This window comes from Candoia aspera, chromosome 2 (assembly GCF_035149785.1).
Source record: "Candoia aspera isolate rCanAsp1 chromosome 2, rCanAsp1.hap2, whole genome shotgun sequence".
Lineage (NCBI taxonomy): Eukaryota > Metazoa > Chordata > Lepidosauria > Squamata > Boidae > Candoia > Candoia aspera.
Genome location: NC_086154.1, coordinates 148,059,760 through 148,078,629, shown reverse-complemented (window position 1 = coordinate 148,078,629; position 18,870 = coordinate 148,059,760). Strand labels below are relative to the sequence as shown.

The following is an 18,870-nucleotide window of genomic DNA, read 5'->3' as shown; positions in this document are numbered from 1 at the left end:
CTGTCTTCTGTTGGCTTAAGCACCACAAAGCCAAGAAACTAAGGCTGATGTCTTGACACAACATCCCCCAGTCTGGTACCCTAGTTGATTGCCAGATTGTTCAAATCTAGGTATCCTAGCCTCTTATAATAAACCTAATTTAAGTATTCCAATTCAGTCTTCCCCAACCAGTATGCCATGCTTGGGTGGGAATATTGAGACGTGTAGTCCATCTTGGCTTGTTTGGTATTTTTCTATGTTTGCATTTCATGTCTTAATATTTTGTAAACACAATCCTCAGAACTATTGTTAGTAGGAGATACTGAAGTACAATAAATATGTAGCAAGAACCCATCTGTGATTTCTTGCATCTCTCTTAAATTCCACAATATTTACAATAATATCACAATATGACAATATGGTCCTTCATTGGTGGGACAATCTGTGGGCTAGGCAAAGGGTTTAGACAACTCAGGGATTGAAATGAAAGATGAATTTAAGGCATAAGGAAGAAATGGAATATTAAGTAGAATCAGAAAACAAATAAAAAGGTCCTAGGCAAGACCAATTTATATGATATAAGCATCATATGCTCCTAAGTTCCTTAATCAGACTATTATTACAGCTTTGGTATCAAAGGAAGAACTGGAAATTTATTCTTAAAAAGCTTGATCTTGTCCGGCTCAAAATATTTTGCTACCTGCGGCAATACAATAAATTTCACCATCACCCCTGACAAGTTGCTGGATCTGATACTCAAAGCTACGCACCTGATTCAGGAATTCCCAGGGATAAAAAGCAGTCACAGAAAAATAGAATAACTACTGTGTCCATCATTTTCCAAATCACTTGCCTAAGGGAGGTAGTTTCCATCCTGCCTAATTTTAGGACCAAGCCATTTGCATAAAGTTGAGGAGCATATATAAGGAATATCCATAGGTATGATGATAGCCCAGGAAGTTAAGAACAAGCCACGTATATGCTGTGGAAGGTGAGAGAAAATGGAAACCCAAAATTTAAACAGCGAAAGCTGGATTCTCTCATTTCATTCCTTTAATTTATTTTACAGTCATTCTGATCAAAATAGTAATATATTCTCAGGCAATTAGAAAAACACACAAGTGGAGCTATGGGATTAGCAACTGGAGTACGTCTAGCTCAGCCTTCCCAAATGTCAAGCGCTCTACTTGATCCTGGAAGTTGTAGTTCAACGCATCTGGAGACACTGAGTTGGAGAATATGTGCTTGAAATGAAGGCACACACCATCCCGTCACATTAGAGGAATCTCCTTGGCTCTGAGACCTCTGCAGTAATAGCAGCAGAACCTTCCAGCTTCAGTCCATTCAATGACATCATTGCAAAATCAATGGAACAATCACATTTTTAAAAGAGGGAGGGGGAGAAGAAGAGGGAGAAACCCCATCTGTTGCCTCATCTTATGGGGACATCCCTCAGACCATCATGGAAAAGACATCACCAATAGCTCCCCCACCCCACCCTCAAAAGAAGAAAAACTAACACCTCAATTTGACAATATTTCAGGATTCAAGGAGAATTTTAACACATCCACAGCATAAATGTATCCTTTTGATGATGGTCTGGGTATGGAAGAATGAAACTGTTTTAAATGTGCTTCATTTGTCTGAATAATAATATCCAACTGTTTGTTAGGTGTGTGGGCAATCAGGGAGGCATTTCATCAGTTTCGGTACCATTCCTGAGTTACAAAACTCCAGATACCTCCTAGATGATGCTTGTTAGAGGTGTCTATACCTCTTTGCTGCCATCTAGTGGATCTCCAAATGTAGTGTGATGTTTCCAAAAAGAGGGATGAACTCCAAGGGCCTCACAAGGTATGAGGCCTTAGCAAAAGAAGTTCAAAGCATCCACCTTTTTACTCTGAAGCCATGGAAGGAATTCTTGGAGGGACAGAGAGGCACCTTGGTAGCCTGCCACTGCATAAGTTAAAGGAACATGGCATTTAGGCTGGGAAACAGATAGAACAGCATTCCAGGCAGATCTCAAGGCAGTCAGAGGACCCACAGCAATCTTGCAGCATCCCACAGCCTAACCCACAGGGGCAATTCCCACCACCCCCCTCGCCACAGCAGCTTTCGGATAGCGGCTCCCCTCCTTGCCCACTGCAGCAAGCCTCTAGGCAGCCCCCGCAGGCCCCACATTCCAGGAGGAGGGAGCAGAAGGTCATGAACTCACAAAAGAGGCAGGCCAGGGCACAGAGGGCACAACAGTCTGGAGGAAAAGGAGAGAAAAAGAGATTAGGAAAATTTGAGAAGATTACTGTCCAATCACCCATAGATTTCCACACTGTGATTACTCCCTCCTCCTGTTGCTCTTGCTAAGAAAAAGAAAACTCAAAAATCTTTTCTAGTCCACCAGTGTATCATGTCCGCAAACTGTTCTTCTGCTGGACCATGTCGAAGGGGGGGGGGCCCTGCATAGATAGGGCAAATGAAAATCTGTATGTTCGCCTGTCAGAAAATAAGGTTCTCCTTTATCCTCTTCAGGGATGATGATGTCATTGTATATCTATATAGATTCAGTTGACAATTTGTATGTCTTATAGCTTTATACAGAACAATGTTAGAAACAAATGATGAGTTTTATCTTGTTCTTTATTGTAATAGTCCAAACTATAGTCCAATACAGCATTTTGAAATAAAATAATTGTTCCCTGTCTCCCCTATCAAATTCTAAAATGTCTGTGAATTGCAATATGAATACTGGTTTTCAGATACTAACAATCCATTCTTTCACTGACATAACTTTTTTTCCCATTAATGATTACCTGCAATATTGATGAGTATTAGCTAATTAATTATCATTTCCTGATCAAAATCGCTGATTCTTTACATATCCAAATAGACCATAAAACCAGATGCATCTCATAATTGCATTCACATTTTCTAATATTTGGCAATATCAAAATATATGTGATATTTTGCACATCCACCTCAGACACATATAATCTGTACCTCATGTAAAGATGAGTTACATTAAAAATTTCCTTTACATGTGAACAGAGAAATTTTTTCCCACGATTTATAAGGGTATGCTAATTGTCCATGTCAATTATATATAATTATGAATTTCATAACTACGTAAAGTCCAAGCCAATTTTACCATGCTTGCTCTTTGGCTCAAGAGCCTCCACATATAAATAGGCATATTATAAAGTATTCCTTGTGATTCTTATCTACAAAAAAAAAGCTACATTTTTGCAATAAGCTTAATATGATCTTGGAAAATTTTATTCCCTTACTATCCAGCAAAATAGGTTAGGATGGAACGTAGGATGGAACTTGACAGAGAAACATGTTTTATTACATTTTCTGCAAAGAAACGGATTAGAAGAAAGGTAAAAACAGCCCGAAGGTAGACCCACTTGGATTTTCCTTCCCTAAATAAATTATGCAAGATCAACAGTAATGCTGGGAGTAGAAGAAGTCTGGAGAACAGGGATCTCTGGATGTTGAATCACGGCTCCCAGCAACCCATAGAATTAGCCATCTAGGCAGGAGTGACTTGCAGGTACAGAGGATTCCCATCTCTCTCCTACTGGATTTTGCAAATCAAATGTGTGGACTTCAACTCCCAGAATTCCTCAGCCAGCAGGGGGAACTGTGGAATTTAACTTCCCAAAATGCTCAAGAATAGTCATGGTGGCTAGGGAATTCTGGGAACTGAAGTCCATGCACCTAGGCAACTCCAAGGAAAAGGATAATGGAAAGGATGCCAGGAGAAACTACTTTTCATCACCTGGAGGCCCAAGCAAATCTCAGCCTCACAATCATCCAGGAGGGACCTTGTTGGTGACTAAGGGTTGTGCTTAAGGGGGAGGGACTAAAGGCTGCAAAGTGTGGGGCCAGGATTTGATTGATTTATTGATCTATCATTATCTATCTATCTATCTATCTATCTATCTATCTATCTATCTATCTATCTATCTATCTATCTGTTTTGATAGCCCTCCCAGCACAAAGAACTCTGGGCAGGTTACATCTTAAAGTGCAAAATAAAGTAAATCAAAATTGTAAAGAGCACAATAATGATAAGCCAATAAAAGTAAGTCAAACCTCCCCCAGTTTGGAAGCTAATAAAACTAAACTTAGCTAGGTTGAAAATCCAGTGAAATAAAACTTTTTTTTTAAACTATGAGGGATGAAGCTTTGCCAACCTCTGGAGGTAAGGCATTCCAAAGTGTGGGTCCACCAGAGAAGGCCTGTCATCTTGTCCATGTCACCTCAGTTCAGAGAGAGAGGGGACTCCTAATAGGTCTTCCTGAGGTATTCTTACTGGATGGGGAACATCAGTTCTGGCTTTGTGTTGAGTTTTGTGGGTTGCCTGTGTTTTTAAACTATGATGTGCCTATTTTAGGGCTTACCCCAGAGTTTTCAAGCTTCCCATCTCAAAAATGTTTCAGAATTGGGCTTCGGGCTATACATCCCTGCCCAGGAAGTACAACAGAATTAGTATCTATCTGGCCACAGTATTCTGTCCTTCTATTCCAAGATATGGCAATATTCTGAGTCCATAGGGACAAGAATATACAGAACTCCGACTTGAAATCAATGTTAGACTTTGCTCACCTGCCATGATGATCCCAGAAGAAAGGCAGTTAGTAGGAAGCCTCCATGGCAGCCAGGTTAATCAATGATAGTGCAGGTCAGACACTTCTAAGGCAAGTTCCAGACAGTCACCAGTCTGGTAGCAGAACACCAGGGCTGGTCCTCCAAGCCTGCAGCTGCAGCAGCAGCTAGAGGGGTCCGAATGCAGCCCCAGAAGCTTTGAGCTACAGGCAGGCAGAGGGGAGCAGAAAGAGCAGGGCCCAGAAAGAACAGGCAGGGTGTCAGAAAAACAGCAAAAGAAGAAACAGGCTAAGAGGATTGGTGGCACACAGCTCTGTGGAAAGGAATATGAGGGAGGAGAAGACAGAGGTCACACTTCCACAGCAGTGGGGTGAATTTGGCAACATCCTTATACCTTATAATTCAATTCAGGCGTACCTTTCTTGGCAAAGTCAACATCTGAAGATACTTGCTTTGCATGCTAAGTTGAAGCCAACAATGACTGAGCTGGTTGGCACCTTTGATGTCATGAAACCTAAACCCCATTCCTGGGCCAGTTTTGTTAGGACCATCAGCACTAGGTTACAAAAATCCAGACAATCATAAGATGGGAGCAAAGAATTAGAGCATTCAGTGTCTCTTTGCTGCTCCCTGGATTTCTGCAGCCCACATTTGGTTCTCTCCCTCCCTCCCTCTCTCTCCTCCCCATAAAAATAAATGAAAAAAGGGAGGCCCATTTCAAACACATGGGACAAGGAAAGAGCAACTGTGGAATCAAGGTTCTGATCTGTCTGTCTGCACATCTCTTCTTTCTCATGAGCCCTAAGGAGAAAGCCACCCTATATTGCAGCTAAGGGACACGTTCTGAATCCTCTTTTTAGTTTATGCCTGTCTCTATTTTTGCATCTCTGGCCAAAAACCATTAGGAATGTCTGGTCTTTGGCACTTAAGTTCATTAAGCATAAAGGGGAGGATAGGTAAGAGCCATTCTACATATTCAGGGCAGTCACGTGGCACAACCCAGTTGGAATGGCACCACTTAAGCCCACAAGTGGAACAACTGCACCCTTAAATGCTCCCTTGTGCTGATAGTACACAGTATTCTTTAACCCCATCCCTTCTCACTGTCAGCTGAGTAACAATTTAAGAGCTTTTTCTCTACCCTCAGTAAAGGAAGCCAGTTTTGCTAGTCATCCTGGAGATCCAGGCTGCAAAAATCACACAATCACAGGAAAGAGCAAAGAGATACAAAGAACCCTAAGCCTTGTAGCTGTCATCTGGTGATCATCCAGATATTTGCAGCCTAGATCAGGTAGCTCCAAGGCAGGAGGGGTTTAAAGGGCTCTTTGCCTGTTAGTGCTGTTATGAAACAGTGGGCAGAATGGAACCAAACCTCCTTGTGAAGCTTTCCTTTTCCTGTTTTATGCCCCCCGGTTAATCGTTTCTGATACTGGCCTTGGAGCTTTTCCAAATGATTATAAAATGCACATTTCGGATTTTAAGCAGTATACCCAAGGATGGAGAATGCTGATATGGCAAGGCTGGTCCAAAATGTTTCCCACCATGAGCCAAGACAAGATGGAATCTCCACACCACTCCTCCATGGCCAGTTGCTACGATGGCTTACCAAGGACCTCCATGAATCCCTCAGGCAACTTAGAAGGGAATCATCCTTCTCTCATCCTCCAGCTGTTTTCCAGGAATTGGTACCGAAAAGCCTTCCATGTTGTTACTGAGAATAACATGCAGCCACCATGACTAGCTACCATGGAGAGATCAAGCTGCTGTTGAATCTGATTTCAAGATGGTACCAGGTTTTAATGCCTTCTCCTGCACCTGAGCTTTCAGAGAGTGCAAAGTGAGTTCAGGCAGCCCATACAGATCTACCTGTTCTTTGCCATCTCAGGCATCTGCCTCACCCTGCCTAATTGTAGGGCTGTCTTCTGTGATATGTTTTGGGTGAGAAACTGTCCTTCCTAATTAGGAGAGGGCTCTGTATAAAGCCATGCACCTATTTCTGTGGAAGAAGACAGATTTAAAGGTCCTTTTGGGGTGGGGAGTGTATAACTGGGTGATAAAAACCTTGCCCTGTTTTACATGAACATGATGCTTAAAGTACACATTAAAAAGGGCGGAACTTTGATCGCTCAGTCACACCTCCTACTTTGAAGCTGCTGACCTCCCTCACAGTTGCCCCTCAGTCCTCTGCTGGAGTATCCTCTTGCCCTTGAAAAAGTTATCAGAGCTCCTGAATGAGAAGCTTCTGAAGTTCACCTGAAGTTGTTTTGTCCTGCTCTCTCATCACTTTCCAGATGAAAGTGGGATCCTATGGGACAGACTTCCCATTTTGGCTTCTAAGAAGCCAAAAACCAGAAACCACATGTCACTCTTTGGCAGCCTTGACCCAGAAATGACATGTCACTCCTTGGCAGCTGTTTCTTCCCCATTACCCACTATTCCTCATTCTTCAGCAGCCTCCCTACCGGACCCTCCCTCTGCGAACTCACCATCCCCGGCCACCTCCTGAATCTGAGAAGCCGTTGACTTGCAGCTCTTCTGACTGCTGATGGTGCAGACGGAGGAGGTGGAGCTTATGCGCTGCTTCTTTGAGGCCTGGGGCTGCTGCTGCTTCAGAGAAGCCTGAGGGGGCCCACAGCCATTGCTAGAGGAGACAGGGCAGAGAGGAACCTTCCCCTGCTGGGAAGATAAGCAGGTTGTACTGGTGGCAGTGGAAGGAGGAAGCTCTGCAACAAAATTAAAAAGAAGGATAGAGGTTTAGCTCAAGCAGCAATTTCCCTTCTGTAGTTAAGAGTAACTTTCAGAGGACTTCGGGGATGGGAAAAAATATACTACTTTCTTCCAAGCACTGGTTCCAAACTCTATTTCCACCACCCTGATCAAAGTTGCCATTCATATTTTTAAAGAAAAGTTAATTGTTTTAATTAATGTCACCTGCTAGTTGAGGTGCCATGATAATAATTTTTTATCTGCTATGGGTGCTTAGAATTACAACTCCCATAAGGCCCCCTCATCCCCAAACACATTTGCCCATTGATGCCCTATACAGGCATTCATAAAAAAGTAGCATAAATAGTGGCTGGAGAAGAGAACTTGGAAAGACTGCTGCAGATCCAAAGTAGAAACTTCTGTACCCAAGCTTGGATCAATATGTACAGATCTCTATAAATAACTGACTATCACAGTGGATTACAGACCATTACAACAGCCTAATAAAACCAAGATGTCTATTTAGGGTCCTGCTTATTAGCTCACACTACTGATGCACTCCTTTTCTGCTCTTAGTCCATACCATTCTCACTAGCTGGGTGAAAGGAAGAAGGACCAAATCTTCACTGGAGTGGCACTCCTTTGGCAAACAAATCTGGTTTTCAGAGAAAGAGATATTTCTACTGCTTCTTGATGCTCTGACAGCTGAAAGCAGGAACAGCCGTTTGTCAATTCTTCCATACAGATGTGTGAGTGTGACTTTATTTGAGCAGAGGCAGAGTTCAATAATATCTATGCTGCAGTCTTGTATATACACTTACCAAGAAGTAAATCCCAGGGAATTAAGTGGGACTTATTTCTGAAAAGGTATCTACAGAATTATACTGCATGTGCACTATACCTGATTTCAAAGCTCTGGAAGATACATAATTTAAGAGAGGAAGAACCATTTAGGGAAGACTGTGGGAGAGGAAACATTTATTGTGTATGTTAGATCATGTGATTAGGTCTCAGCATTATTTAGGTGGCTTTTTATTATAAGATACCACAAGCAATCATAAAAAGTGCTCTGGAAACACTGCAGCTTTGCAATTTAATCTTGGATACGTTAGAGACATGACTTTGAACCTTACCACTTATTGTATTATTTCCATATAAAATGCATTTTCCCCAATTCTCCCCCACCCCCAGAAGCCTGAGGTGGCATGACCCACCACTGGCAAATAATGGAATGGAATGGAATGGAATGGAATGGAAAGGAAAGGAAAGGAAAGGAAAGGAAAGGTTTTCCCTCTTTCTAGCATGAGTTATATTGGATCATGAAATATTTGCTTTTAAACCTGCACTAAAAGATACTCTTAGAAAATGGGGGAAGGGAAGCTTGTGTTAATGATTTCCTGCTTATTTACAAATATAACCAAAACAGCATTTTCTTAAAACAGCTAGTACAATTGCTACCTATGCATCATAAAGTATAACAACAGTTACTAAAGCTTCTTTTGGTTTATGTAACAGTCTTCTCTGTTGAGAAGGGATGATAGGATATGAGCTCTGGCAACATCTAGAAAATGCTAGGTAAGGAAGTCTGGATTAATCTGACACAGTTCAGTTTTCTACATGGAAGCATGTCACAGTGCGATGGGTTTTGTTTTTGGACTGGAGGTGTATTACATAGCAAAGACGGCAACAGACACAGAAACACACAACAGTGGAGGCTTGTGGAGTACCACATAGCCAGTGGAGGCTATGTCACAGTGTGACAAAGCATCCTTTGTATAACCTGGTCCCTCGTTCTTTTTCAATGGGAGATGCCAAAGACTGAATCTGAGACTTCTTGCCTACAAAGCAGGTGCTTGTTCACTGCCTTCTGGCATGAACGGCTAGAGCTGCCTCCTTAGGATTTGTCCCATTCCTGAGGATGACAACCCTTTCCTCATCACTGAGTTCAACTGCAACCAGCCCATCATTGAGATGGCACAAACAATGCAGGCATACAATTTGTTGCCCCCATTGTCAAACTCCTATCTTGTCTTTCATGTGTCTTTCCCAAGTGACTACTAATGGAGAACACTGATGGTGTTTTTTTGATTATGCAAGAAAGACCTGCAAATAGAAGTAGAATGACTATGGCAAAAGAAAGCGAAGGTAGTACCAATAGTAATAGGCGCCTTGGGTGCATTTTCAAAACACCTGGAGCACTGCTTGAACACAATCGGCATTGACAAAATCACCATCAGTCAATTGCAAAAGGCAGCTTTACTTGGAACAGCTTACATCCTGTGACGATACCTTTAATATTATTAAACAACAATGTCTGCCTATCCCAGGTCTTTGGGAAGGACTTGATAGGTGAGCAAAAATAACAAATCCAGTCTAAACACCTGGCTGACTGTGTGATCAACCATAATAATTTAAATTTATGTGCTGCCTGATTCCCAGCAACTCTGGGCAGTTGGTTTGTCTCCTCCTAGTGTGTCATGAGCACCGTTGAGCTGAATGCATCAGCACAACGGCACACATAACAATACCACGGAAACAAGAGCAAGGGATTAAAAGATAAGCAAAGCGACGCACAACAACAGACACAGACCCCGAGGAGAAGGGAACGACCCCGGCCGGAAAAACCAGTCAAGAGAACACAAAGGGGGAAGAAAGAGCGACAAAGACAGGGCAGATCACGAGGCACACCTGAAGCTGTCAGCAGGAACGCAAAGGATATCGCCCAGCTGAAAGCAATCACCGGCCGGAGGAAGAAAACGATTATGAGAGAAGCCCGGGGCACCAGCAGGGGCCCCGCGACCCCTCACCTACCAGCAACGAAGCACACAGGACTTGGGGGGATGACACAACCCAAGGGGGGGGGGCGCTGACTGGCGCGGGCTATTTAAACCCCGTACCGGCGCGCTCCCTTCACTCTCAGCTTTTTCTAGCTATGCACTATGCTGAAATAAACCAGAACCTGATCTTCCCTGAATTAGTGTCTGTGTTTTACTCAGTAGTAGGCAGCGCATGACATAGTGCTCTTTTGGGCATCTCTCAAGTAAAAATAATATGAAATAAAGAAACATATGGAAAGATACCAAGGCAGCTGTGGGAGGCCAAGATGCCATGAAGAGGTCTTGCACGGCAGGAGAACTGAAACTGACTAGCCTCTGGGCCAAGACTCAGTGACTAAAACTGAGCAACACAAGGAAGCTGGCAAATAAACACAAACTCATTCCCTCTTCTTCCCTAAATGAAAAGATGGAGATCTGTTCTCCTCTCTCCCTTGATGGAAGCCTGAAGAGGAGTAGCATCAAAAACAGAGAAAGGGAGAGGTGACAGTCATGAAGGGACTCGGGGAATGAAATGCAAATGGCCAGGCCAAAGCATGGGAGAGAAATGGCTGAGGTAGAGGTTGGGTAATTCCCAGAGGGGGATGGGCATGCACAACACTCCTCTGATCACACCCACTACTGACCACCCGAATTCATAGTCAAGACAATGGTTGGCAAAGCATTATGGATTTTATACACCTTGACAATGTGGTGAGATAGCATCAGCTTAAGGGGAAAACACTACTTTTACAGCTAATGATGACTGAAAGCAGCCTCACTTATGGGCTGGGAATGAAATGAAGGGAAGATGATGAAAACAAGGCAGAGAACTGGTGTTGCTGCATCATGCCTGAGCTGTGCTAAGGTGCCAGTGGGGACAGGGCTCAATCTCTCAGTAGAAAGTATATGCATTTTCTCCAGAGCAATAACACTAGGAGTTGTGCTCACACAACCTATAGAAGCATATGGAAATAATCGTGAAGAAGGAATGCAAGGGTGTTCTCTGAAAGAGAAGAGGGGATGAGAAAGAAACTCAGGATTGCCCTACCTTGATTGTATAACAGGAGGAAGAGAGAAGCTCTGTCAGGCTGTCAAGATTCTGTTGTTATACCTTGCAACAATAAGGTAGAGTTCCAGTATGCCTTGTGGCAAGTGTTTCCTGGCCTGGCCTACCTCAAGGGACTGACACAACCCTACTATCAGCACAACCCAACAGTGCTGAGATGTATCTCAAGCTGTTGCTAACCCTTAGTAGGACTATTGTATTTCTCTAGCATAGTTTAGTCAGTGAATACAATCCTCTTGGTTTTCAATTCTACAGAAAGTAAGGGACTCTGAAATAAATAAAAAAATATGATGGAGGGAATAGTTCAGTTAATTGCAGCTAAACCAGGCCAAAGCAAAATTGATGCTTAATCATGCAATTAATAATAATTTTGAAAGACAACCAGAAGAGAGGGGAGTGACCCCTGGACTAGCACCATGCCAGGACAAAGATTTAAACTGTTCTGATTCAAATTGCCTCCCATGAAAGAGAAAGAAAGACAGGAGTTAAGCCTTTGATTCTACTGTGGCTCCTCTTCCAGATATTCTGCAGCTGTTTTTCACTTGGAAACCATGTCACACTAACTGAATCTGTACCAAATGAATGCGTACGCTTTTTTGGCCTATCTCTGCCTCATCACCTTTTTTTCCGACAAACCTCCTGTGTCTGACATTCTATAACGATTCCTCCCATTTTAGCAGAGACGCGCTGGATATTGTGAGAGAAGACTGGTAACTTCTGAGGCCAAGATGAGGTTCCAGAACCTCTAATAACGGGGTGGGAAACTGACATTTGCTTGTCAGTTTTCAGCCCTTCCATATCACCCAGTTTTTTTAGGTGAATTTCACCTGTATTTCTTCAGACTGGGCTCTGACAATGGAAATACACCAGAAGAAAAAGATGATGTAATGTCCCCAGTCCTGCTGTTTCTGACTTTGCAAATTGGCATTTGGAAGTCCTTGTTTGTCCAGGTACTATATGCCTCTGCCCTGAGGCCCAGCATGGATCATATCTTTATGCAGCAGCGCTTCCTTTCCGGGAACCTACCAGGAACAAAGCCTGTCAGGAAGTCATGCCCTCTGAAGCAAAGCCAACTAATGCCAGCCACGTGCAAATCTTTTGTGCGAGGGACAACCCAATCTGGCTTATGGGGGACAGTGGACCAAGATGTACAACTGGGTGATTTGTTTTGTTATTGAATGAGAGGAAGGTACAACTTAGACTTTCACCTTTAGAGATGGATGTTCACCTCTACTTGACATCCCAGCCAACTTGACCATCCTACCATCTAATTTGAAAAGTACAACTCATCCTGAAGCATTTTCACACAAGGGGGTTACATTGCTCCTAGACTGCTGAGCTACTGGTAGGGAAAATATGATCCTTCAGGTGTAGAACACCCATTGTCAAGGGTGCTGGGAACTATAGTTTAGCACCCTCAGAGGCCCATAGCTTCCCCACTCTTATGCTAAGATATGTGTCACATGCAGCCTGTCCAAAATATGTTGGTTGCCTAAAAATGGTACCCATCTTCTATTTATCAACAAACAGACACAAAGTGATTGAACTGGGAACTGGAACTGCTGTGCTCTTGGGACTGTTATGTTCGTATCAATGGGACTTTGGGACAAAATAATGTAGTGCCTTAGTGGACTGATATGTCAGACCAGCCTGATACCAACTCTGATGTTCTATACAGCAACAAAACTGTTCCTCGAGAAATCAGTTCCTCTTAGAACACCCATGTTCACTGAGGATTATGTGAGTTTTAATCCAATATATCAGGACAGCACTGCTAATTTAGTCCATGAATTTATCTCTCAATATCTACCTACTGATCTACTGTGCTTCTAGACCACCTGATAACATAGTTCTCTGTGTGGCATACAGGTCAATTTGAACACACACGGACCAGGTAGCTGTCCGTAGCCAACCTTAGCCAATCTCAGATAAAGCTAAGCAGGGTTAGATCTGGTTACTATTTGAATGGGAGACCAATCCTGGAATTGATAGTTAAGTTGAAAAAAAAAACAGCCTCAAAGAAGACAGTGGCCAACTACTTCCATATTATTGGCATATGAATTCAACTCAAGGGAGTCTTTATCTTTTATATATATATATATGTACATTTTAACAATAGGAAGAACAACCCAGAGAACAGCACAATAATATAAAAGTCAGGAATGTTACTAATAATGGCGATAAATACAACATAAACGTCCAGTAACAGAAGTAGCAAGTAAAACCTTAAGTTTTAAAAATACTAGCATGGTTGTCAAAATGTCCAGAGAAATACAGAAGTCTTTACTTGGTGCCAAAAAGATCATGGTGCCAGGCCAGCCTTTTTGGGGCAGGGGCTTTGCGTGATAGCCCTCCATCTAGAGCATCACCAATCTACTTGCACAGCTATGCCAACTGAAAAGCTCCCCCTACAGTGAGTCACTTTTTTTTTTTTTTTTGGTGCCTTCAAGTCAATCTTGACTCCTGGCAACTGCCTGGACAAGTCCCTGCAGTTTTCTTGGCAAGATTTCAGAAGTGGTTTGCCACTGCCGCCTTCTTCCTAGGGCTGAGAGAAAGTGACCGGCCCAAGGTCACCAGCTGGCTTCGTGCCTAAGGCGAGACTAGAACTCTCGGTCTCTTGGTTTCTAGCCTGGTGCCTTAACCATTATATCAAACTGGCTTTAACGTTTTAACAATAACATTTTTCTACAAAAGAGTATTAAATATTTGCCTGTGAAGAAGATGATAGATAAAGAGAAAGATAAAAGATAAAGCCCAGGCAATCCAGAAGGTTTCTATGCAATCCAGAAGACTGTAAACTGCTTAGGGTTTCTAGATCACTCACCTGAATCGGGAGTGACTTGAGCAGCATCCACTGTGTCCCTTGTAGGTTCTGCATTTGTTCCACTGGTCCCATCCAATACATGTGAGTTGATGGCTGACATCTGGGAACTAAAAATGTGGAGTAGAAGAGAAGAACGTGTTGCATTACATTCTAGCTCTGAGCCATACCGGGAATGGGTCACAACGTGACATTCTCCTCCTTGCAAAAAGAGTCTGCTTCACTGCAGGGGAGATCAATTGCTCCTGAAAGAAGTGGGGGGCAGAGGAAACAAAGGCGTGCTTTCCCTTTTTCTGACCAAAAATCCAGGTCTGACCTGAGATCAGAAAAGATTATGCATTTATACAACCATCCAGTGGTAATTTAGACTGCAACCTACAAAGGAGCTCCCTGCTGGCCTCAGACGCGTGACCTACATATCCGTCCAATCGGACTATAAGTTCAGTTGGTACACGTGCAGCTGGGAGCTGGACCTGGTGCAGATGAAAGGAGCAAGGGTCTCCAAGGTGAGGCTGCCGCTGTTTCCTGAGCTTTCCCCATGCTCCTAACCAGCCCTGTCAGTTCAAAGCCCTGGGGGGCGGGTGGGGGGGACAGGAAACAACAGGTCCATTAACCTCCCACCCCACTGGGGCTAAAATAACAGGAGGAAGCAAAACAGCAGGAAGAAAAGCATGGAGCGGGCTGGACCTCTGGGCTTTGGGCAGGGAGAACCACATAGTTTTAGCAAGCTGGGGCGGAGGGTGCCAGGCGGAGCCAGGCCATCTGTTCTGCCATCACTTTTACCTTCCTAAGCCTTAAGAACAGATGTCTGACAGGCAGAACTTCAGTGCCAGCATCTTCTACAGTATTATGGAGATCGGAAAAGCATCTGTGCTAAATGTTTGCTTACTGTTTTCATTTAGAAATCCAGTGAATTCAGAGGGACTCAGCAGAGTAAAGTTAAGTGTCTCTACCTAGAGGAGCCCATCATGTTTAACTTTCCCCTGAACTGCTTGTTTCTTGAAAGTGTTTATTTTTTATTGGTTTAGGCCCCATATTTGCAGGTCCTGCAGGATCAATATTTCTACCTTTACCTTGTAGCTTTGTTTTTGAAAGACCAACTTTAAAATAGTTTGTCTTCAGGCAATGAAAGAGCCCCTCTCTTTCTGATGCAGCCAAGTTAAATGTAAAGCAACTGTTGCTTGCTAAATGCTGTGTCCCAATTAGCCATTTCATCTCTACAGTACCTTGACACATTTTGCAATATAGGAAACAAACAAAGAATTATTATTTCGATCAAAGACTAGTATACAATGACATAACCCTGTAGATGCAAGGATTACAGACATCTCAACAGTAAATTAAACTTACTACTACAAACATAATGATGTAAAACATTTCAGCTCTTAATTCTATAAGTAAAATTGTTGTAGCACTACTAAGCTATCTAAGTGATAAAATGCAGTCTGTAAACTATAAGATGTAAAATGGTTAATTACTGTATACAGTAGAATAAAAGTTGTTAAACTGTATGTCTAAAGCATCTCAGAAATTCAACATCAGTTTAATCCTAATGTATAAAATGAGAAGAAATGCATCCTCCTCTTTTGCCTTGAGGCTGGCTCATCCATAGTACTCAGCTGTTGCTCACTACAACCCTAGTTCCCCAAACTAGAAGGAATGGAATTAGGAGAGTTGAGATCCACCAAGTCGGTGAGGGCGGGGATTATGTTGACCAGTCAGTCGCTGCCTTCAGTTCAAATTTACAAGTTTGTGGATTCTCATTGACTGTATTCAGACAGACTTGGGGCCGCTTAGAAGCAAATCCCTAACTTTAGGAGGATATTTGCAAGAGTAAAAGCAAAAGGAAACAAACAGGAAAAAACACAGAAGGGCTCCTAATTTATCAAAGACTGAACTTAAAGGCCCTTCTCCTAGCCTGTAGTGGCATATCACACATCCTGTTACAGTAGGTATCTTTTAAAGGGGAAACCTCCATAAACATTAGGTAAAAACTTCTCAGCAAACACATGAAACAGAAATGCATACATCTGTGCCACTACAACATGCAAACTTTCCAATTTATATCAAAATATAAAAAGGCCAGAACACTTCTTTTTAAATAGCCTCAGAGGGAACTTTGCATTATAAAGGGCAGGATGCAGAATTTTTAAAAATGGGCAACAGATATTGCATGTGTGTGTGTATATACACACATACACCCCCCCACCCCCAGTCTCTGTCCCAGTGAGATCCTGATGTACCTGTTAAGGCAAGCAGTTCAAGGCTGTGGGTTCTCTTCAGAATTCCAGGACACTCTGACCAGGCTCCCTGATTTGCAAGCTGCGCACACTTGCTGTTTAGGATAGGCTCCGCTCAGTCTGCTTGGTCCATCACGGTCTGGCTGATGCTCCAACTTCTCTGTCGTCATCACATCCTGATTGTAGCTCAGCATGGTAGTTGGGGAGGGAAAACAAATATCAGATCATATAAAGTAGCCACTCCCATCCCCCTGCCTTCGTATTGGGCTGGGCAGAGGTCCAGGGAGTGGGCGGGAGAGGTTCAGTTTATACAAACCCATTTTATCTCTGCAAAATTCCACCAGACTGGAAACTGCTCCTCCTGAAATCACCAAGATGTATATTCCTTCATGTTATTGGTAGCTGCACCTTTTTCCAAAATGAGCATTTGTTGCCCCAAGGCTGATTAATTCTTTTGCATGACCTCACTGTATGAAGTAGGGAGATTGTGCTTTCTTCTCAAGGTTTCTTGCCCCATATCACATTCAGACCATTCTGTCTTTTTATTGTTTTGTTAGCTGTCTTTCTATCATACCTTTAGTCCAAACTGAAATCCCAGGGCATGCCCAAGACACTTGGCATGATGGAGTTTCTCACCACACTTCTAATCTTTCCTGTCATGTAACAAACCAGAGCCAACAGGATTGGCAGCTGAACCCTACTTGGGCACTGCCAATAAGATGGCACCTTCCTCAGGGTACAGGGTGTCACAGCCTCAACTGAGGACAACTCTTCAAAGGATGGAGATAGTTCAAATGATTCTACTGCACCCTCTGCACTAGTTGAGCCAGGCCTTAGCCCAAGACCTGGGTCAGAATTGTTCCCCACAAGGACCTCTGAACTCTGATCTAGATTCAGAGTAGTACAACACAGCTGCTGGGTTGAATATGAGGTGTGTTTTGGGAATTCAGTCCTACTGAAATTAACCCAGGCATGACTAGGTGACCCTACAGTTTGATGAGGCTGAAGGAGACCAGCTGAATAAGGATACAGCTACATCTTCTAGTGTAGAACTCTCCGAGAGTAGTTCGCTGCTGGAAGTAATAGCTATTGGTTAGCCTTGAAGCCTGATGGACCTCCAAAAGGGGACAGACCTTTTGTTACCTGACCTTTGCTCACAGACTTACAGAGATGAAGGTCAACTTAGAACTTAGGAGGAATTGCAATAGGTAACTTATAAATGTTGTCATTTAAAGTGCAATAGATAAATTATAAATATTATTTCTTGTTTATGTATTTATTTGTTTAGATTTATTAAGAATTTTCATATAATAAAAGATAAATCAAAATAAAATAGAAAAAAAGAAGACAAAGGAAAACAAAACAGTGCAAGAAAAGAAAAAGAAAACCAAAGTTAAGAAATATATAATTGACTTCCGACCTTTTTTTCAAAAGTCACAATCTTATTGTCCATCCTCCCTCTTAAATATTATACAAATCCCCTCTCCCCCCTCATTTTAGTCCACATCTTTCTTAATCGTCAAATCCATAAATCATCAATTCATTTTTTTTCTTCTTTCAGCAAAAAGTCCATATAAGGTTTCCAGCCTTTCAAAAAAGTTTTTGTTGTTTGGTCTCTGACCAAACAGGTCAGTTTTGCCATTTCTGCAAATTCTGACATTTTCACAATCCATTCCTCCACTGTGGGAATTTCATTATTCTCCCATAAATTATATATACTATTTCAACCTACCGATTATCTGCTTCTCACTTGGACAATGGATTCTGTGTAAAGAGCTGCTTAGAATTTGTTACCTCTATCCTACAAAAAGATGCGTTTTTCAGGCAGCATCTAAATCTATGCAAAACCATTTACAAAAGAGTAAAAAGTGGACCTCTTTATACAAACAAATGACACCTGCCCCTAACAGATGTTTAAATCCATATCTCTGTGTAAATTATATGGAAAGAAAGGGCTTGTCTGTGTGATATGTGAGAGGATGAACTGACACACTTGTAATTTTTGGAAAAATGAATTCTATATGCTTGCCTCATACTGGACTGAAGAGGATAAAAACCCTGCAGCAATACTGGTGCTGCTAGGTTGGGGAGGGCGGGGTTGGTGATATCAACTTTCTACAATTTATATAAGTGCAATCTCTGATACTGACAAACATTGAAAATCCCTTGGGACTTATTTCAGCACTGAACATTGCCTGGTACTTTAACTACATCAAAGACCAATCCAAATCCTAGACCTTACTGCTAGATACCTTCACAATTATATGCTGATAGAACATAGTCTTCAGTCCAAATCTCACAACAGGTTCACCAATTGGCATGAAGAAACCCATCCTCTCAATTTCAGCATCATCACTACAACATGGAGATAACACTTCCCTATTTCACAAGATCTGTGTAAGAATAAATGAAACTGTATGTGGGCTGGTTTGAATACCCTAATGAGGTACATTTTCCTCTTCATTCCCCATACTTCTGTTGTGTTTTTCTTGTGCTGTATCAAACTTGAGACTAGTCCTCTATAATCTAAACAAATTTGTATACTGCTCAGAACATGGTAGGCACTTCACAAATGATGATGAGTCAGACATGCCGATTATTATTTTATTATCAACAACTCCTCTCTAGACTAAG

General features: G+C 42.4%; 1 protein-coding gene across 4 annotated transcripts; it reads right to left on the bottom strand.

Annotated features, from left to right (window-relative positions):
• Positions 1-1,012: 1,012 nt before the first annotated feature.
• LOC134490824 (myoD family inhibitor-like) lies at positions 1,013-16,391 on the bottom strand. 4 transcript variants are annotated; one of them, XR_010067251.1, is made up of 5 exons: positions 16,240-16,391; positions 14,000-14,312; positions 7,877-7,998; positions 7,074-7,310; positions 1,013-2,230 (listed from the first exon to the last, which is right to left on the bottom strand). XR_010067251.1 is itself a non-coding variant. In XM_063294122.1 (4 exons), exons 2-4 carry the CDS (start codon positions 14,097-14,099, stop codon positions 1,962-1,964), a joined length of 606 nt encoding a protein of 201 aa, XP_063150192.1. In that variant the 5' UTR covers positions 14,100-14,312; positions 16,240-16,391; the 3' UTR covers positions 1,013-1,961. The 4 variants fall into 4 exon arrangements, 2 of the variants coding, with proteins under 2 accessions (XP_063150192.1, XP_063150193.1); XR_010067252.1 differs by lacking the exon at positions 7,877-7,998 and adding an exon at positions 5,005-6,920; XM_063294122.1 differs by lacking the exon at positions 7,877-7,998.
• Positions 16,392-18,870: the final 2,479 nt, after the last annotated feature.